This window comes from Thunnus maccoyii, chromosome 13 (assembly GCF_910596095.1).
Source record: "Thunnus maccoyii chromosome 13, fThuMac1.1, whole genome shotgun sequence".
Classification (NCBI taxonomy): domain Eukaryota; kingdom Metazoa; phylum Chordata; class Actinopteri; order Scombriformes; family Scombridae; genus Thunnus; species Thunnus maccoyii.
This window is the reverse complement of record NC_056545.1, coordinates 1,305,377-1,327,500: the sequence shown is the minus strand read 5'-3', so window position 1 is coordinate 1,327,500 and position 22,124 is coordinate 1,305,377. Positions and strand designations below refer to the sequence as shown.

The window sequence follows — 22,124 nt, the reverse complement described above, 5'->3', positions numbered from 1 at the left end:
TAAACCTGTCCTTTAAATAAAAAAAACCATCTAAAATAACACCAAAAACATTTGTCACTGCAGCGCTGATGTTAAAGAATGTGTGACCTGCAGTAACCTCTGAACATACACACACACATACATACACGTCGCTCTACAGATTATTTTACTTTAACATGAAACTCACACAAACGCAACGTCAGATAAAACATCAGAAATGTGTTTTGTGTTTTACTATGAATAAAAGCTCACAGATGCTGTATGTTTTTGCTTGCATGCATCACGTTACACGTGTGGGATCGTTTTCATTTTATTTGCAGATGTCTGAGAAACGTCCTCTGATCCACAAACATGCGGTGCGTTTGTGTGCCGTTGGAAAGCTCTGACATCTGGCTTTCGATATGAGGAATTTAAAAGATCGAAACACGATGTGATGTTTCATCAACGCACTGATCTGTGTGTCTGACATATCTGTGAACTTCTCTCGCTTTTATTCAGTTTGTGTGAAGTTCATATTTATCATAAAACAGAAATAACTGCAGGAAACACAAAATCTATAAATGCAACTGTAATAAAAGGAAACGTTTAAGAGTCTTCGTCGCACGTGTTGAACGCCTGCTGATAAAACACCACGAGCGTGTTGATAAAGTCAGATGCAAAGTTCAGTTGAACCCAACGTGTCGAACCTGCAGCTTCATCATCGTATCGAGACAAAAAGAAGCAGAAACGTGTTCAGGAAGCCAAATTAAAACCGTCAGCGAGCAGATGAACACTTAAAGAGTCGACGCTTCTGCAAGTATTCGGACAAAATCCACTTTGAAACATCTTCAGTCGAACAGAAAACTCATAGAGAAAGAAGAGCACAACACAAACACACACATGCAAACAGAGCAGCAGCAGCAGCAGCAGCGTTAGAGTAAAGTTAGAAGAGTTTTACCTCCATCCTGCTGGTTGTCTCTCCGCAGCTTCGTTTATGTCGAGTATGTGAGAGAGAGAGAGAGAGAGAGAGAGAGAGAGAGAGGGAGAGAGAGGTTAAATATAGAAGCAGACTCACTACAGATACTGACAGAGAGCAGCTCATGTTCTGTCACATGTTTGTCATTTCTCTCTCTCTCTCTAACTGTTGATTTATTGAAGGTGTTTTAATTTACATTCATATCACAACAAAAATACCACCGAGACTAAATACAGTCAACAAGATCCGCAAGAAAATCAAAACGCCGCGATTTAAAATAGTTTTTAAAGGATAATTCTGATGATTTTCTATATTTTGCTTATTGTCAACAAACCGACAATTAACTGATCTACTAACAAGTAGTACTCAGATCCTTTACTGCAGTAAAAGTACTAATACAGACATGTAAAAATACTCTGTTACAAGTAAAAGTATATAAGTATTATGAGCTTGATGTAGTTAAAGTATTGCAGTAAAAGTACATAAGTATTATGAGCTTGATGTAGTTAAAGTATTGCAGTAAAAGTAGTGGTTTGGTCCCTCTGACTGATATATTATTATATATGACATCATTAGATTATTAATAGTGAAGCATCAGTGTTAGAGCAGCATGTTACTGTTGTAGCTGCTGGAGGTGGAGCTAGTTTACACTACTTTATATACAGTTAGCTAGTTTAGTCCAGTGGTTCCCAACCTAGGGGTCGGGTCCCTCCAAAGGGTCAGCAGATAAATCTGAGGGGTGGTGAGATGATTAATGGGAGAGGAAAGAAGAAAAAACAAAGTTCTGATACACAAATCTGTTTTCAGTTTTTGGACTTTTTCTCTAATCTTTGATTTTTGCTGAAATATTGGATCATTTGAACATTTATTGAAATGAAAGCATGTGAGAAGTTTAGAGGGAAAAATCACTATTTGGTGGAGCTGTTAACAACTCATAGACATGTGAAATGTGACCCCGACTACACACTGCTTTTTGTAAGACGTCAAAAGACAAAAAGGTTGGAAACCACTGGTTTCATCTTTAACAATGTGTTGTATTTTAAAAGCTTGTTATATTATCCATTGTGTCAAATCTTCATCTGAAAAGTAACTAAAGCTGTCAAATAAATGTAGTGGAGTAGAAAGTACAATATTTCCCTCTGAAATGTAGAAAGTAGCATCACATGGAAATACTCAAGTAAAGTACAAGTACCTCAAACTGTACTTATATAAGACACTTAAGACATGTTCCTTCATCATTAAGAGTTCGGTTAGTTTGTTTAGAAACGTCTCCAAAGACTAATAACAGCATCATGTAGTTCTGTGTACAGCAGACGCCACTGAGCATGTGCAGGAACTTCACCAGCTTGTTGTGCTTCTTGTCTCAACCTCTGGACTTTATACTTAAGTTCTTTAGTTTGATAATGTAGAAGCTGATTTGAAAAAAACCTCATTTCAACATGAATAATTATGTCATTATAACGAGAAAACCTTTTTATTATAAAGTAAAACTTTCCAGTTATAAGATTAGTTTCTGCTCCACCAGACTTCCTTTAGTTTCTGTTCATTTGTGTGAAAATCAGCTTGTTGACACTTGAAACCTGCAGCAGAGTTCTGATCCATCGACATCACGCCAGCTTTCACTGTTTCTACTCGCAGCACGACCTGCACGTCACTGACACGAGGTTCAAGTCTCTGCAGCTTGATTCTTAAATAAAGCAAAGACATCGATCTCTGAGAGAATGAGAGTGTGTGAACAGGTGAATGTTGCAGTGCAGAGCGCTGTGTAATTTTATTATTATTGTTTTAATCTTATTTAATCTTATTTAAGGTGATGTTGTAACATCTGTCCAGAGCTAACGGCTGCATTTACGGCGGCGTTTATTAATATATACTGTCCCTAAAATAAATAAACCAATAAATCAATAAAAACAAACACTCAACAACATAAAACAACAGCTCACTGAGTGAAATCAATGACAGGACTCAGGTGTTCCTGTTATTTTGTCCACCCCTTGTGTGTGTGTGTATGTGGTTTCACACATCAGAGGTTTTAGTGTGTTTTTCAGATTTTTGAGATAATTTGGATGAAGAGGAACTTGCAGCTCTGCAGGATGTTTCCTGCGCTTTACGGGAAGTTGAGTCACTCGACATGATAAATTTTCGTCTTTCATTTCTCCTTTTGAGTTTCTTCACTGTTGCATAAGAAGAAAATCTGAAACCGACAGTTCTTTTAATATACGGCACAAAAAAACGACTGATTTCTGAATGAGTTTTTGAACAGAGAGCTCTTACAGGCAGCATTCTGGGATCTGAGAAGGTTTTATTTCAGATTCTTACAGACAAAATGACAAAAGTTTGGTCATCAACGAGTATTTAGACCTGTAAAAATGTAAATATTCCTCTTCTGGGTGTAGCTCATCTTTATCTTCCAATCAGTGTTGACGGTTTGTCCTCTGCAGAAATACCGGACGTGGTTGGAGGGGAGGAGTGAAACAGACACTGCAACACGAAGGAGGAAACCTTATAAGGTGAAATTAATGCGACCGGAAAAGCGACCAGAGACGTGATGCAACATCAGAGCTTCTGTTAGAAACAAATTCTACGTTCACAAGAAAAGTTTCACCCGAATGCAAACAAACACAGATCTGAGACATTTTCAGTTCATCGTCATGTTTACGTTCAAGCAGAAATTATATTTGATCCAAAAATGTTATTTTAACAGACGTGTGGACTCAAATTATGCAACCAGAGATATTTGAGTTTGAATTTGGGACATGTTGGTCTTTATTTGGGACTTAATTTGGGACTTGTTGGTCTTTATTTGGGACTTAATTTGGGACGTGTTGGTCTTTATTTGGGACTTAATTTGGGACTTGTTGGTCTTTATTTGGGACTTAATTTGGGACATGTTGGTCTTTATTTGGGACTTAATTTGGGACTTGGTGGTGTTTATTTGGGACTTAATTTGGGACATGTTGGTCTTTATTTGGGACTTAATTTGGGACTTGTTGGTCTTTATTTGGGACTTAATTTGGGACTTGTTGGTCTTTATTCGGGACTTAATTTGGGACATGTTGGTCTTTATTTGGGACTTAATTTGGGACTTGTTGGTCTTTATTCGGGACTTAATTTGGGACTTGTTGGTCTTTATTTGGGACTTAATTTGGGACATATTGGTCTTTATTTGGGACTTAATTTGGGACTTGTTGGTCTTTATTCGGGACTTAATTTGGGACTTGTTGGTCTTGACTTGAGACTTAATTTGGGACTTGGTGGTGTTTATTTGGGACTTAATTTGGGACATGTTGGTCTTTATTTGGGACTTAATTTGGGACTTGTTGGTCTTTATTTGGGACTTAATTTGGGACTTGGTCTTTATTTTGGACTTAATTTGGGACTTGTTGGTCTTTATTTGGGACTTAATTTGGGACTTGTTGGTCTTTACTTGGGACTTAATTTGGGACATGTTGGTCTTTATTTGGGACTTAATTTGGGACTTGTTGGTCTTTATTCGGGACTTAATTTGGGACTTGTTGGTCTTGACTTGAGACTTAATTTGGGACTTGGTGGTCTTTATTTGGGACTTAATTTGGGACTTGTTGGTCTTTATTCGGGACTTAATTTGGGACTTGTTGGTCTTTATTCGGGACTTAATTTGGGACTTGTTGGTCTTTATTTGGGACTTAATTTGGGACTTGTTGGTCTTTATTCGGGACTTAATTTGGGACTTGGTGGTCTTTATTTGGGACTTAATTTGGGACTTGTTGGTCTTTATTCGGGACTTAATTTGGGACTTGTTGGTCTTTATTTGGGACTTAATTTGGGACATGTTGGTCTTTATTTGGGACTTAATTTGGGACTTGTTGGTCTTTATTTGGGACTTAATTTGGGACTTGTTGGTCTTGACTTGAGACTTAATTTGGGACTTGTTGGTTTTTATTTGGGACTTAATTTGGGACATGTTGGTCTTTATTTGGGACTTAATTTGGGACTTGTTGGTCTTTATTCGGGACTTAATTTGGGACTTGTTGGTCTTTATTTGGGACTTAATTTGGGACTTGTTGGTCTTTATTTGGGACTTAATTTGGGACATGTTGGTCTTTATTTGGGACTTAATTTGGGACTTGTTGGTTTTTATTTGGGACTTAATTTGGGACTTGTTGGTCTTTATTTGGGACTTAATTTGGGACATGTTGGTCTTTATTTGGGACTTAATTTGCGACATGTTGGTCTTTATTTGGGACTTAATTTGGGACTTGTTGGTCTTTATTTGGGACTTAATTTGGGACTTGGTCTTTATTTTGGACTTAATTTGGGACTTGGTGGTCTTTATTTGGGACTTAATTTGGGACTTGTTGGTCTTTATTCGGGACTTAATTTGGGACTTGTTGGTCTTTATTCGGGACTTAATTTGGGACTTGTTGGTCTTTATTTGGGACTTAATTTGGGACTTGTTGGTCTTTATTCGGGACTTAATTTGGGACTTGTTGGTCTTTATTTGGGACTTAATTTGGGACTTGGTCTTTATTTTGGACTTAATTTGGGACTTGTTGGTCTTTATTTGGGACTTAATTTGGGACTTGTTGGTCTTTACTTGGGACTTAATTTGGGACATGTTGGTCTTTATTTGGGACTTAATTTGGGACTTGTTGGTCTTTATTCGGGACTTAATTTGGGACTTGTTGGTCTTGACTTGAGACTTAATTTGGGACTTGGTCTTTATTTTGGACTTAATTTGGGACTTGGTGGTCTTTATTTGGGACTTAATTTGGGACTTGTTGGTCTTTATTCGGGACTTAATTTGGGACTTGTTGGTCTTTATTCGGGACTTAATTTGGGACTTGTTGGTCTTTATTCGGGACTTAATTTGGGACTTGTTGGTCTTTATTCGGGACTTAATTTGGGACTTGTTGGTCTTTATTTGGGACTTAATTTGGGACTTGTTGGTCTTTATTCGGGACTTAATTTGGGACTTGTTGGTCTTTATTTGGGACTTAATTTGGGACATGTTGGTCTTTATTTGGGACTTAATTTGGGACTTGTTGGTCTTTATTTGGGACTTAATTTGGGACTTGTTGGTCTTGACTTGAGACTTAATTTGGGACTTGTTGGTTTTTATTTGGGACTTAATTTGGGACATGTTGGTCTTTATTTGGGACTTAATTTGGGACTTGTTGGTCTTTATTCGGGACTTAATTTGGGACTTGTTGGTCTTTATTTGGGACTTAATTTGGGACTTGTTGGTCTTTATTTGGGACTTAATTTGGGACATGTTGGTCTTTATTTGGGACTTAATTTGGGACTTGTTGGTTTTTATTTGGGACTTAATTTGGGACTTGTTGGTCTTTATTTGGGACTTAATTTGGGACATGTTGGTCTTTATTTGGGACTTAATTTGCGACATGTTGGTCTTTATTTGGGACTTAATTTGGGACTTGTTGGTCTTTATTTGGGACTTAATTTGGGACTTGGTGGTGTTGTCTTGGGATTTCATAACCCAGACTTGAGACCTACTTGGGACTTTGTCCCCTCTGTGTGGAAACTAATCTGAGCTGTTTAATGTTTTATTTTAAGGTTTTTAATAATGAACGATGACCTCACTGCATTTAACACTTTTTAGTGAACATCTGTTGATCTTCAGAGGCGTCACTGTGAAACATGAGATAAAATCTTATCACACATCACCTCACGGACACAAAAACACCCTGAATGTTTATCTCCAGGTGATTTTTGTAAAAATTGCTTTACATTGACAGAGGAGCAAATCACTTTTATTATATATATATTTATAATTTTATATCTTAAAAGTCTCTTAAACCTCATATTATCACAACTTTCATATTTCATACAAGTAAACTTTTGTTGATGGCAAAAAAGAAAAAACAAATCAGTTTTCAGTTTTTGGACTTTTTATATTATCCATTGTGTCAAATCTTCATCTGAAAAGTAACTAAAGCTGTCAAATAAATGTAGTGGAGTGGAAGTATAAAGTAGCATCACATGGAAATACTCAAGTAAAGCACAAGTACCTCAAAGTACTTGGTAACTTAGTTTCCACTAATGTGTAGAAGTCAGTAAGATCACATTATCAATGGTTTTAAGAGATAAAACAGCTGAATTTGACCGTTTACAGGTCAAAATGAAGCCTGAACGTTGCTTCACTTCAGTCTGCTGTTGTTTCCCAGCAACTCAGTGCTGCCACCTGCTGGTTCCAGTTCAGCCTCTTTCTGACAGGTTTCCCGAGCAGCTGACGGGTCATTGAACGCACCGCCTATATAGTCTAAGTCAACAGCTGAGCTCTTAATGAGGGGCTTTTGTCAATATTCAGCTTGATCAGACTGAGCTGAGAGATCATGACAGACGCCACAGAGACAGAACAAGAAGACGCTTTTCAACTCTTTGATGTCTAAATATAAAAATGACATTCAGGGACTAAAAAAAGAGCTGCACATCAAAACTCATAGATATCAAAAACTGATAAAAGTCACTAAAAAGTAGAGTTTTAAGAGTTTCAGCAGGCAGATACACGAGTCCCTAACATTATTAACCTTTGACCCCTGGTCACAAGTTTCCAGTCTCACTAGAGCGACTTTCACATCTCAAAAGGCCTGAACAGGAAACGAGATCCAGCTGTGAGAGCAGATTAAATCACTTTAGAGCACAAACTAAATTAGAAAGTTTAAAAGACGTCATTCAATAATACAAGTTATTCATTTGAAAGTCTGAGTCAGAGCGCTAGTTAATAATTTAAGAGCATTGTTTACTAATTAGAGTTCTGTGTTTTTGAGGGAACATTTAAGTCATTTGAAAGCACAAACTATTATTACGAAAGTACAATTAATTCTAAAGCACAAGTTAATAATTTGAGTCGGTTTATTAATTAGCATGAATTATGTCATTCAGGATTACAAATTAAGTCATTAAATCATTTATTAAGATCAAATCATTCAAGTCGAGAGCACAAATTAAGTGATTAGAAAGCATGAATGAAGTCGTCTGAGAGCAAGTTATTAATTCAAGAGCAAGATTTATTAATTGGAGAGCAAGAATTATGTTGTAAAAGCTGAGAGCATGAAATTAGTCATTTGAGTTATTCATTATTATTATTAAAATACAAGTTATTTATTCCAAAGCACAAATGATTCTTTCTAAAGCACAATTTACTCATTCAAGAGCACAAATTATTAATTTAAAAGTCTGAATTATTAATTCAGAAGCACAGATTGAGCAGTTTGAGAGCATCGTAAATTACAGAATTAATAAAATAAAAACGATACCTGATTATATTATATTCATGACTCCATTTGTTTCTAAAACATTAAACAGATGTTTCTGCAGGATAAATCCAGCAGAGAAGAAGAAACAGCACAATCAACCAAAGACAAACAGTTTATTATATTCTTCAATAGTTTGTTTATTGCCGTTGATTCATAAATAAACAGATTTTGAATAATGTTCCAATAAATTCAATGTTTTCTTGTACCAACAAGAGCTCGCGTCTCTGGTGCAACATGACCTCAGTGTAAGTAGACGATGTTTAGATTAGCATCATGTGACGGGATTTCTGGGTAATGAAGTCCTCGCACAGCTGCTCTCACTGACAGCTGCTTTCTTTAAATAAACACACCGTGACTCTCGTCTTTGTTCAGAGTAAATAAAGTTAACTCGATTTTAAACTTCACATCCTGCCTCCGACACACATCAGCTGATTCATCACTGACCTCTGTTTACATTCGTACTTTCACACCTCACGTTAGAACCTGACACTTCCTCTACAGGCCGACGTCCAACACTGAATATACTCAGGTTGTGTTTGGATGACGGTGAACGGCAGCGTCACACTGGATTTTCCTCACATGTGAACAAACCGCTGTTGATTCTGTGTTTATTGATGAGCATTAAAGGGTCAGTTCACCCAATTTACAAAACAAGCTATTTCCTCTCTTCCCTCTGGTGGAATCTCTCCAGGTTTTCACTGTTCTGCCTCCAACGCAGAACAACAGCCATGAAAGGAAACAAGTTCAGGAAAATACGTTTTTGTGGTTTTAGTGAACAAACTCTTTAAAGGGCCAGTCCGACATTTACGTAAACCGTCTCACTACAGAACAAGATACAACGTAAATCAGACCTGGAGGTGTTGGAAGGTGGATTTTCAGTACAATGTTGTGATGCAAAAGTACAGTACCAAAAAAAAAAAAAAAGAAAGGTCATTTAACAAACCCCAAAAAAACGTTTTCCATCATAAATCATTTCCAGTAAACACAATAACAAACTTTACTGGTTTATATGTTAAGGTTCTTTGGTGAAGACTGAACAGGACTTGTTGTACTGCAGCTGTTTACAACACGTTGTTTACATGAGAGGACCATCTAGGGTTACCCTGGTGACATTACCATGGTGATGTTACCATGGTGACGTGGAGGTTTAGTGACCTGCAGCGTCTCTCTCTTCCCTCGTTTCCCGTCACCTCTTTACTGTTATTAAACTTATAAAAAGGTGTGAAAAACCCACAATTATTATAAAATAAACAAGCATGCATCGCCATGGAAACAGAGCCCCTTAACGCCCCAAACTCAGATAATAATATCATAAACTCCACTCTGATATATACATATGAAACAAAAAAAAAGGCGTTAACAGACAAACAATGGACGTTTCCCATCATGCATCATCAACTCGTCAGCAGCTGAGACGTCAAAGAGCTCGATGATCCTGAGATGCAACTGCCGTATGATTTGGTCCTCGGTATCCCAGAATCCATTGCACCCCTGGTTCCTGTTGTTTAATGGTGCGTTCAGGTGATTCTCAACAACTCGTAAAGACGTAAACTTATCATATAATTAACTTTTATGTTGTTGTTTTCATCTTAACTCTTAATACTATTTTTATTTTTATTATTATTATTAATGTTCAAAAGACTAAACAGTTATATAAACCTCCACAGATTAATATCTGACACATTATTAAATATTATATCTTTTTATCACTGATTTTGAGAAACGTGTTCCTTAAAATTTTCAGTAGAAAACTTTAAAATAATACTTTGTTTTTTTGTTTTAATGTCTTTATTCATTTATTTGTCCTTTCAGCTCCTGAATCTGACTGTTAAACAGAGTTTCATTCTACCTGTTTGTTCATTATGCGAGTCGTTACAGTATTGTATTTGTGCAGGTCACATGATGTCCTCGTTAACCAATCGTGTCCCACATTCTTCAGGTCTTAACGGACACTTGAGCGATGTTGGATACATGTAAATACCTCATTAATACCTCCAGTGTGGTTGTTGGAAGAAAACTTTTTAAAATTTGGACTTTGAGTTGATGAAAAGCACCTAAAGGAACCGTTAGATTTGGTCTTTGGTATTTTTTTTTATGTAAAAAGCTTGTAACCATAAGTCACATGACTCATCAATAGTTTGTGTAAATGTTCCAGATGCTGATTTCTGATGCTCTAAGTTTGGTTTTCGGAGGTTTTTATCCAGAATGTTTGAGATATAAATTCTCATATTTGCCCACATGGAGTAATTTTATTTTTTTTGTGATCTTGTGCTTTGTAAAAGCCTCTTATCAGCGCCAGGCTTCTCTTCTTCTTCGTTGGTTTGCATCGTTGTAGGACTCGTCCACCTCCGTGTCTCCTGGGTGGTTCCAGGTACGTCCCTCATCGTACGTTTCTTTTATAGATTTAATGTTTATATCAAAAAATTTGCCAGAAAAGTTGAGTAAAAAGTGAAAGAGTGAAGCGTTTTGTTCGTTCATCACCATGACGATTCAGATTATCGGTCGGTAAAGCAGAAATGTTCCTCCGGTTCAGTGACGTCCCTGCTTCTTCTTGAAGATCTTATTAAAGGCGTTTCTCCTGCGTCCGCCGGACGACGACGACAACGACTCGTTCTCCTCGCCGCCGTCCTCCTCCACAGGACTCCTCCTGGTGGGGAGCTGGAGGCCCGTCCCCCGAGCGCTGATTGACGGGCTGGACGAGGCGGAGGACGAGAAGATGAGCGGGCTGTCGGTAGCGTCGGATGAAGTGATGAAGAGGGAGCGGGTGGAGCCGTGGGAGCCGTGGGAGGCGAGGGCGGCGGCGGCGGCGGAGCTGCCCCTCAGCTCCCCGAGGCTGGAGCTCTTCTCCAGACCGCCTCCTCCTCCTCCTCCGATCCCTCCTCCAACCCCGGAGGCCTGACCCTGCAGGGGGTGGAGCCTGGACGACAGGAGGAGGGGCTTGGAGCTGTGCAGGCTTCGCGATTCGCCGTGAGGGAGAGGGAGGGAGGAGTCAGAGTCTGAGCGGTTCATAATGTCCCTGAAAGAGAAAGAGAGAAAGAATGATGGCAGCAAATGTTTTAAATGATGAAAGCTAACAATGCTAACATGCTAATTTAGTACGTAAACATCATGGATGTGTTTCAAACTAAAACTATGAGACTAAAGTTTATTTTGCTAAAGGAACGATATCTTCTGTTCATCAGGAAGCTACGAGCATGTTGTTCTGTTGCTATGACAACCTGTGGCTGTATTCAGCTCTATTAACACATCCATGTAGAAACAACACTGGTGTTACACTAATATGAAAATGTATCAATTAAAGTATTAATTTAATTAGAAAACTAATTCAGATGGAGGAGGAAGTACGACGGTTAAGAGGGAAACTACGGAGGCCCTGAAGGCCCAGAAGATGATTTAATCTCATGTGCACAAGATTTTAAGTTGTGCAAAGAAAATTTTCACTCATCTTGTGAGACTTCGGGGCTCCGTAAGAAAACAGGAAGTAAGAAATGAAAATGAGAAGTTAAAGTGCAACGAAGCCTCGATCATGAATGATTTCTTTTTTCTCTTAAATTTGTTCTTAATAATATAAAAAAGTGTATAATAGAGAAAGAGAAACAGGAAAACCCAACGTCTGACTGATTCGTTCTTCCTACATGAGAATCTGATTCTTCTTGAATCGTAATTGACAGAAAATCAGTCATTAAAAGGAAACACCGACGTTCACGAGAAGTTCTGAAAAACTGGAGATTCTGACTATTAAAACCTGTAAACTCTGAACTAAACTAAACTGAACTAAACTAAACTGAAGTAAACTAAACTAAACTGAACTGAACTAAACTAAACTAAACTAAACTAAACTAAACTAAACTAAACTAAACTAAACTAAACTAAACTAAACTAAACTAAACTAAACTAAACTGAAGTAAACTAAACTGAAGTAAACTGAAGTAAACTGAACTGAACTGAACTGAACTGAACTGAACTAAACTAAACTGAACTAAACTACACTGAACTAAACTAAACTGAACTAAACTACACTGAACTAAACTAAACTAAACTGAACTGAACTGAACTGAACTGAACTAAACTAAACTGAACTAAACTAAACTGAACTAAACTACACTGAACTAAACTACACTGAACTAAACTACACTGAACTAAACTAAACTGAACTAAACTAAACTAAACTAAACTGAACTAAACTAAACTGAACTGAACTGAACTGAACTGAACTAAACTAAACTGAACTAAACTACACTGAACTAAACTAAACTGAACTAAACTACACTGAACTAAACTAAACTAAACTGAACTGAACTGAACTGAACTGAACTAAACTAAACTGAACTAAACTACACTGAACTAAACTACACTGAACTAAACTACACTGAACTAAACTAAACTGAACTAAACTAAACTAAACTAAACTGAACTAAACTGAACTGAACTAAACTGAACTAAACTACACTGAACTAAACTACACTGAACTAAACTAAACTGAACTAAACTACACTGAACTAAACTAAACTGAACTAAACTACACTGAACTAAACTACACTGAACTAAACTAAACTGAACTAAACTAAACTAAACTAAACTAAACTAAACTAAACTACACTGAACTAAACTAAACTGAACTAAACTACACTGAACTAAACTACACTGAACTAAACTAAACTGAACTAAACTAAACTAAACTAAACTAAACTAAACTAAACTAAACTAAACTACACTGAACTAAACTAAACTAAACTGAACTAAACTAAACTGAACTAAACTAAACTAAACTAAACTAAACTAAACTACACTGAACTAAACTAAACTAAACTAAACTAAACTAAACTAAACTAAACTAAACTACACTGAACTAAACTAAACTAAACTAAACTAAACTAAACTAAACTAAACTAAACTAAACTGAACTGAACTGAACTGAACTAAACTGAACTAAACTAAACTGAACTGAACTAAACTACACTGAACTAAACTAAACTGAACTGAACTGAACTGAACTGAACTGAACTAAACTACACTGAACTACACTGAACTAAACTACACTGAACTAAACTACACTGAACTAAACTAAACTAAACTGAACTGAACTAAACTAAACTAAACTAAACTAAACTAAACTAAACTAAACTAAACTAAACTAAACTGAACTGAACTGAACTGAACTGAACTGAACTAAACTGAACTAAACTACACTGAACTACACTGAACTAAACTACACTGAACTAAACTACACTGAACTAAACTAAACTAAACTAAACTGAACTAAACTAAACTAAACTAAACTAAACTAAACTGAACTGAACTGAACTGAACTGAACTAAACTGAACTAAACTACACTGAACTGAACTAAACTGAACTAAACTACACTGAACTAAACTAAACTAAACTACACTGAACTAAACTAAACTAAACTAAACTGAACTGAACTGAACTAAACTAAACTACACTGAACTGAACTGAACTAAACTAAACTAAACTAAACTGAACTGAACTAAACTAAACTACACTGAACTGAACTAAACTACACTGAACTAAACTAAACTAAACTGAACTAAACTAAACTAAACTAAACTAAACTAAACTAAACTAAACTGAACTGAACTGAACTAAACTACACTGAACTGAACTGAACTGAACTGAACTAAACTAAACTAAACTAAACTGAACTAAACTAAACTAAACTGAACTAAACTACACTGAACTGAACTGAACTGAACTAAACTACACTGAACTAAACTGAACTGAACTAAACTAAACTAAACTGAACTAAACTACACTGAACTGAACTGAACTGAACTAAACTACACTGAACTAAACTAAACTGAACTAAACTACACTGAACTAAACTAAACTAAACTGAACTGAACTAAACTGAACTAAACTACACTGAACTAAACTAAACTGAACTAAACTAAACTAAACTAAACTAAACTGAACTGAACTAAACTAAACTACACTGAACTAAACTAAACTGAACTAAACTAAACTAAACTAAACTAAACTAAACTAAACTAAACTGAACTAAACTAAACTAAACTAAACTAAACTAAACTAAACTAAACTACACTGAACTAAACTAAACTAAACTGAACTAAACTAAACTAAACTGAACTGAACTAAACTAAACTAAACTGAACTAAACTAAACTGAACTAAACTACACTGAACTAAACTACACTAAACTAAACTAAACTAAACTAAACTAAACTACACTGAACTGAACTAAACTAAACTAAACTAAACTGAACTGAACTGAACTAAACTAAACTGAACTAAACTGAACTGAACTGAACTAAACTACACTGAACTAAACTAAACTGAACTGAACTGAACTGAACTAAACTAAACTAAACTAAACTAAACTAAACTAAACTAAACTAAACTAAACTGAACTGAACTGAACTGAACTGAACTAAACTAAACTAAACTAAACTAAACTAAACTAAACTAAACTAAACTAAACTGAACTGAACTGAACTGAACTGAACTGAACTGAACTGAACTAAACTACACTGAACTACACTGAACTAAACTACACTGAACTAAACTACACTGAACTAAACTAAACTAAACTAAACTAAACTAAACTAAACTAAACTAAACTGAACTGAACTGAACTGAACTGAACTAAACTGAACTAAACTGAACTAAACTACACTGAACTGAACTAAACTAAACTAAACTACACTGAACTAAACTAAACTAAACTAAACTGAACTGAACTAAACTAAACTACACTGAACTGAACTGAACTAAACTAAACTAAACTAAACTGAACTGAACTAAACTAAACTACACTGAACTGAACTGAACTAAACTACACTGAACTAAACTAAACTGAACTAAACTAAACTAAACTAAACTAAACTAAACTGAACTGAACTGAACTGAACTGAACTAAACTACACTGAACTGAACTGAACTAAACTAAACTAAACTGAACTAAACTAAACTAAACTGAACTAAACTACACTGAACTGAACTGAACTGAACTAAACTACACTGAACTAAACTGAACTGAACTAAACTAAACTAAACTGAACTAAACTACACTGAACTGAACTGAACTGAACTAAACTACACTGAACTAAACTAAACTGAACTAAACTACACTGAACTAAACTAAACTAAACTAAACTGAACTGAACTGAACTGAACTGAACTAAACTGAACTAAACTACACTGAACTAAACTAAACTGAACTAAACTAAACTAAACTAAACTAAACTGAACTGAACTAAACTAAACTAAACTACACTGAACTAAACTAAACTGAACTAAACTAAACTGAACTAAACTAAACTGAACTAAACTAAACTACACTGAACTAAACTAAACTAAACTGAACTAAACTAAACTAAACTGAACTGAACTAAACTAAACTAAACTGAACTAAACTAAACTGAACTAAACTACACTGAACTAAACTACACTAAACTAAACTAAACTAAACTAAACTAAACTACACTGAACTAAACTAAACTAAACTGAACTAAACTAAACTAAACTAAACTGAACTAAACTAAACTAAACTGAACTGAACTAAACTAAACTAAACTGAACTAAACTAAACTGAACTAAACTACACTGAACTAAACTACACTAAACTAAACTAAACTAAACTAAACTACACTGAACTAAACTAAACTAAACTAAACTGAACTAAACTGAACTAAACTAAACTAAACTAAACTAAACTAAACTAAACTAAACTGAACTGAACTGAACTGAACTGAACTAAACTGAACTAAAAGAGACGAATCGCAAACTGACTACTTGTAATTTCGACCTGCTGACATCACATAACTGTGACTCGTAAACGTCGGTGTTTGCGGCGACGATGAATCAGATGTTTTAATCTTCATGCTGAGGTCAAATCTGAGTGTTCAAATGTTTGATGAAGGAGGCAGATTAATTAGTGCATCAGTGTCTTTGGGAAACGGTCGTGCAGAAGAAGATACCCAAAGCTGCCGGAGCGACACCGCTGTCTCCGGGTCGTCGTCACGGCGCCCCCCGCAGGGGGGAGGCTGGACGCCGCCTCCACAGAGTGGAAGTAAGAGGAGCGGAAGAGCAGAGCAGAAAAATTAGCTGTGCTTTCAGTGTAGGAGGAAGAGGAAGAGGAGAAGTTGGGGGGGTGAAGAGGGGAGGCGGGGCCTATGGACGGGTGAGACAGGGAAGAGGAGAGGGGGGGGGGCACGGGGAGGAACTCCAGCTGGCCAATAGAGCGGCTGCGGTTCTGCCGGCCGCTGGGAGGGCGGGACGATGTGAACAGGCCACGCCCTTCCTGTTGATGCAAGTCCCGCCCCTCAACCAACCTCTGAGAGCTGAAGTTCAGAGCGGGGTCTCCCATCCTCTGTCGCAGGGGCATCAGACTCTGAGCTGCAGGACAGGAAGCAGCGAGAGATGTTTCCGTTATTTAAAAGATCATAAACAAAGAAATAACTTTAAGAAACTCAGATGTTACAAATGCAAAGATCAGATTCATAAAGCCGAACGTCTGCAAGAGAAAAAAGTGTCAAATGTGATAAAGTATAAAAGTGCAGTTTTAGTAGAAAAGGAAGTTTTATCTTAATTATTTTAGTTTCAGAAACTGATTTCATGATGTTTTTATTATCTGCAGTAAAACGTCGCCACTGCTGAAAAACTCCAACATTAAATTAAGATTTATATTCTCATTCATCTACACAGTAAGAAGGTTTTTACTAATTAGCTGTTTGTGTTGTAGTTTATTGACTAATTATGTAAACCAGCCAAACTGATCAGGTTAATTTTGTCTCCATATTATCAATATTCAAGTTACAGTCAACTTTTAAACCATAAAATTCAGGTTTACATCCAGGAAATCTGAGTTAGTCTACTTTATTTTTCATATATTTTAAGTAATATTTTAATATTTTCAAAGTAAAATACAAGCTTTCATTCAAACTGCAGTGAGTCTCGTGGATCTTTTACAGAATCTGACTCGAAAATCCACCATTTAAAAATACAGTTAAAAATTATATTATATTCATATTATATTATATTATCAATAGGGATGCACGATATTATCGGCACGTCATCGGTATCGGCCGATAAAAGCTCTAAAATGAAATATCGGCATCAGTGAATTCTGCTGATTATGATGAGAGGCTGATATGTCGTCTTCTCCTCCACGGACTGTTTCACCCTGACGGTCCCGGTGTTTCCTCCGCAGGCTGCACTTCACTCAGCTGCTTCTTCCCACTTTAACCTGAATAATAAACTGGGGCTCGGTGCTCCGGTTGGATCCACGTGGAGAGCCGAGGTTAACGCTAGCTGGCTGTGCTAGCTGGCTGTGCTAGCTGGCTGTGCTAGCTGGCTGTGCTAGCTGGCTGTGCTAGCTGGCTGTGCTTCCTAACATGCTGCGGCTAACGCTCCGCTAGCCTCTCAGCTAACGTTAGCCTCGGCTCTCCATGTGGATCCACCTGTTAGTTTGTTATTCAGGTTAAAGCGGGAAGAAGCAGCTGAGTGAAGTGCAGCCTGCGGAGGAAACACCGGGACCGTCAGGGTGAAACAGTCCGCAGAGGAGCTGCTATGTTCGGCAGCACAGATAGGAAACCCCTCGGCTGACAGGAGGTATCACTCTGTTTAGAAAAAAAAAATTCTTCTTCTTTTTGGTTCATAACGGCGGTTGTCAACCAGCGTATTAGGTGCATTACCGCCACCTTCTGCTCCAGAGTGTGGACCAGAGATTAAATCCTACACATTAATCCTGTCTGTCTAATAAACTCAAAGAAAACTACTGCTGCTCCCACTTGGCAGGTTCATTAAAGTTTAACACTGAGCTCCTGAAGTCCAGTCTTCCTGAGTTCTTCCTTCATATATTGTCTTTATTGATCATATTTAGTACAATCTATGCTTGCATGCATAATAGTCTCCTCAGCCAGCTGGAAAAAACATGTGCATATATCAGTATCAATCAGCCACAATGAGTCGTGCATCTCTAGTTATTATATAGAACAGAATCTTCTAAGTATTCTTGGAGTTGTTTACTACAGTAAGTCTCTTGTTTTTTTGTGGTGTTTTGGAATCATCATATTCAGCTTTTGTCAGAACTGAAGCTGAAACGATGAAGATGCTTCTAGAAATGATGAAGACGCTTGTAGCTGCTGCAGACCTGTAAGTGTTGAAGATGTTAGTGAGGAGGAGGAGGAGGAGGAGGAGGAGAAGAAGAAGAGAAGCAGGTCAAACTGTTGTTAAAGTCCTGTTGAGGTTTCCAGCTCCTCAGAGAATGAAAAGGTGAGCAGACGAAGGAAAAAAAAAACAAAGCGTGAAAACATCCAAAAACAGCTTCGTCCGGTCTGACCGGACGACGGGGGAGGAAGAGGGAGGAAGAGGGAGGAAGAGGAGGACGGTGAGGCTGCAAAGGTGAGGAGGCGTTCACACGGACACCTGCTGTCCGTCATATTCACAGACGACATGAAGCAGCTCCGTCAAAACTTTAACCAGCTGCGTTTTGTTAAATATCGTGTGAGAGAAGAACACGAACGTCATGTGATCATCAGTCTGCAGACGAGGGTCACATGACTGCTACTGTGAGATCAGTTTGGACCTCGTTACTCTGGAGATGTTCGTCTGACCTTCGACGTGTCACAGATGCTCATGTGAACGACTTCTGGTTGATTTAAACCTCTGTTCTTGTCGACGTCTTTCTGACTTTCTAGTGACTCAAAATGTTTAGTCGTCTTTTTAAAAACTGCTGCGTCATCGAAACCATTGAATTTACCAAATTATTACGTTTTCTGATATGAGCAAAAAAAACCAAACAAGTAAAACAAAATCAACAATTTTTTTTTTCAATCTATAATAGATTGAAAACGACTAATTTTAAATAATTTTAATGGATGAATTAAAAAGAAATTATTACAATTAAATGTGTATTATATTAAAAAAAGCTCACAGCACATCTAAAAATAATTTTGTTTAAAAAGGTTAGTTTATATTTTTCAGATTAAGTTCATATTCATTGATCATGATATATATAAATATATAAATATATGAATATAAATATATTTCAGTTTACCGTTAATTTAACTGGTTTTGAAGTTTTATTTATCAAATTAAAACATGAAATGATTTATTTAGAGTTTGGGGTTGGTCGTCAGCCTGATCTGATCGTACAGAGGTATAAACCAATCAGAGAGAAGGGGGGTGGTGGTGGTGGGGGGGCGTGGGGGGGGGGTGGGGGGTGGGGCTGAAGGAGGGAGGGGGCCAACCCGAGTGTTTCCATGGTGATTGGGTGTCTACGATGCCACTCAGAGGCCAGAGGTCGCTCACTCGCCGGTCCATCTGCCACGCAGCGTCTGAAAGGAGCCAATCAAGAGAGAGAGATGCCGAGAAAAGAGGACCAATCACAGAGAGAGGAGGGGGGGGGGGGGGGGTGGAGACAGTGAGCGGACCGCAGGTGAGCTGAGACAAGATGCAGGTGAGCCTCTGTAACAAACCTCCGCGGTGATGCAGTCAATTCATCATGTTCATCACTTTACTGTCAGTCAGACTTCAATATTTATAGATGACAACATGTGGATTCATCCGCCGCTTAAAATAGTCCCGACAGATGTGTTTTCACCTGCTGTTTGTTTGATGAAAACTACAGTCAGCAGCAGTTTCAGGAGATTAATGAGGCTTTTTTTAAAAAAGACTAAACGCGACCCGGACGGTTCTGTCGGGTGTTTGGACCCCGTTTGGATTCCTGCTCAGAGGGTTAAAGATGAAACTAGGTAAATATTCAGAGAGTCAGACAGGATTAAGAGACAGATTAACACGTTGTTGGTCGTTTTTAACAAACCAACAGGAGGAAACAGGGCGTTTGTTGGGGACTATTTTCAGCGGTGGATGAATCTGCGTTTGGTTGCTCTACTGTGTGTAAACTACAGCGCGGGTCGATGGGAGATGTTGATCAACTTACACTGCAGCGTCCCGGGAGACAGGATGTCCTCATCCATGTCGTCGAGGTCGTCGGAGAGGAGGAGGTGCTGCGGGGTCGGAGGTCGCAGGCCCAGGAAGGACGGGTCCAGGTTGAGGGCGGTGGCCAGAGCCCCCAGACCCGGGTTGTTGACCAGACAGAAGCCCGTCAGACACTCGATCTGCTGCCAGCGGTGGAGCTTCTCTCGCAGGGCGGCCGTCACCTCGCCCAGGGCCTGTCTGAGGGGGGGCGGGGTTATCTTATAAATGACGCCACACTGCTAAAGATTAACCCGCTAGCGCCCAAACGTTTAGTCATGTGACCCCTTACAGTGTGAGGCTGCATATCCACCAGAGAGACGTTTCATAACATCATTACATCAACATATGAGAAAGAAAAGCATCTAATCGTCACGTTTAAGAAGCTGGAACCCGTCAATAAATTAATCAACCAATCGCTGCAGCTGTAGTTTAGTTCGACGCTTTAAGGATCAAGGGTCAAAGGTCACTCACTTGGCTGAGAGGATCTTGTGGTCGACGTCGTCCAGCGAGGAGCTGTGAGCCACGTGGAACGTCCCGAACAGAGAACTCCTCTTCTTCTTGATCTTCTCTGCCTGAAACACCATCATCATCATCATCATCATCATCGTCATCGTCGAGTGTGTTTCAGTCCATCTTGAACCAACAGTCAGTCTTCAGATGAACATTAAACATGTTTTTCTTACAGTTGAAGTGACGAAGGACAAAATCCTCCTTCGGTACAAACATGAGTTCAAATCAAGAGGAAATCTCCCAAAGTTCAAATTCATAAAGCACATTTAAAAAAAACAACCACAGTCGACCAAAGTGCTGAACGATAAGATATCAGGAATAAATTAAAACAACAAAACAAACCAGAACAAACAGAAAACAAATAATAGTGGATCACTGGGTTTTAACGACAGTCAAAGGCCCGAATGAACCAGTGAGTCTTTAGTTTGGACTTAAAAGTGTCTCTGGAAGGAGAACACTTCATTCCAAGAGGTCACTCTAACCCCTCAGCTGCGATCGAGGGACAGCGAGCAACAGTTGGCCAGAGGATCGAAGAGATCTGCTGTTGTGAAGCCTTCAAAACAAATAAAAGTACCTTAAACTCAGTCCTAGGTAAGGTAAGGGGCCCTAAGAGATTAGCTATACCTCCCTCCCCCTCCCTCCCAGTTGGTGTTTTGTAGTCAGAAGTGTTTCCATGCTGAGGGAGAATAATATCACAAAGAGATTTGGCACTAAAAACACAATCTCTGGAGGATCTCATCACTGGATTTGTCTCATTTAAACAGCTGAAGCTTCGTCTTATCTTCAGATAAACACAACATATTTTAGTTCTGCTTCACTGAAGCACATGACGACGTGTTTTTCCTCCCAGCGTGCTTTCAGTTCTGGTTCGAAGCAAAACAACCACACAGACCCTTTACAGGAAGTGGTCTCACTATGAACTAACCAGGAGCGCTTTGCATGCTGGGATGCTGAGTGAAATCCACAGTTGCTGGCAGCTAGCAGGTCCGACCTGAACTAACAACCAAGTACGTCTTCTTCTTGATATTTAGGAGCTTCTTCAGGACCTTCTGACCAATGAGAGGAGAGAATGTTCTCACCTGACGCTTGATTTTCTACCAACAATGAACTGATCTACTAACAAGTGTTGTGTATCAAAGCCTGATGTATCTTATTAGTAGGTCTGTAGTCTACTGGTCGATTAGTTGGTCGATATGCTCTCGTCCGACTAAATTCTCATTGGTCGAATAATCTCTGTGTTATTTTCATAAGGAGAAAAGTGCTACATTAACAGCTTTCCAGGATTAATCCATTATTTCCTGCGGCGGGAGGGACAGACTAACAAATTACCTGTGAACTTTGAACTCGCCCAACCTGATGGAGCCTGCTGAGTCTAACTGTACTCAACGTTTACTGAACGTTTACTGAATCTGTGTTTCTCCATAATGACACAACGAGAACCCCCGCCAGGCCAAAAAATA

The 22,124-nt window shown here is 38.1% G+C and overlaps 2 protein-coding genes across 5 annotated transcripts in view; both read right to left on the bottom strand.

Annotated features, from left to right (window-relative positions):
• dub (duboraya) overlaps window positions 1-1,006 on the bottom strand; it is a 15,139-nt gene extending 14,133 nt beyond the window's left edge. Inside the window, exon 1 of the mRNA XM_042430233.1 lies at window positions 917-1,006. Within this exon, the coding sequence (XP_042286167.1) occupies window positions 917-922 (6 nt within the window). The 5' untranslated portion in view covers window positions 923-1,006. The remainder of the gene's footprint in view (window positions 1-916) is intronic.
• Window positions 1,007-7,054: 6,048 nt separating this feature from the next.
• Window positions 7,055-22,124, bottom strand: part of LOC121909672 (stromal interaction molecule 1-like) — a 40,351-nt gene continuing 25,281 nt past the window's right edge. For 2 of the 4 annotated variants that reach the window (XM_042430229.1, XM_042430231.1), the window contains 5 exons: window positions 20,626-20,726; window positions 20,117-20,352; window positions 19,425-19,511; window positions 16,506-16,569; window positions 7,056-11,209 (listed from right to left, as the gene is read on the bottom strand). In XM_042430229.1, coding sequence (XP_042286163.1) covers window positions 10,723-11,209; window positions 16,506-16,569; window positions 19,425-19,511; window positions 20,117-20,352; window positions 20,626-20,726 — 975 coding nt within the window. In that variant the 3' untranslated portion in view covers window positions 7,056-10,722. Of the gene's footprint in view, window positions 11,210-16,505; window positions 16,570-19,424; window positions 19,512-20,116; window positions 20,353-20,625; window positions 20,727-22,124 lie in introns of all 4 variants that reach the window. The other 2 variants (XM_042430232.1, XM_042430230.1) reach the window with 2 other exon arrangements.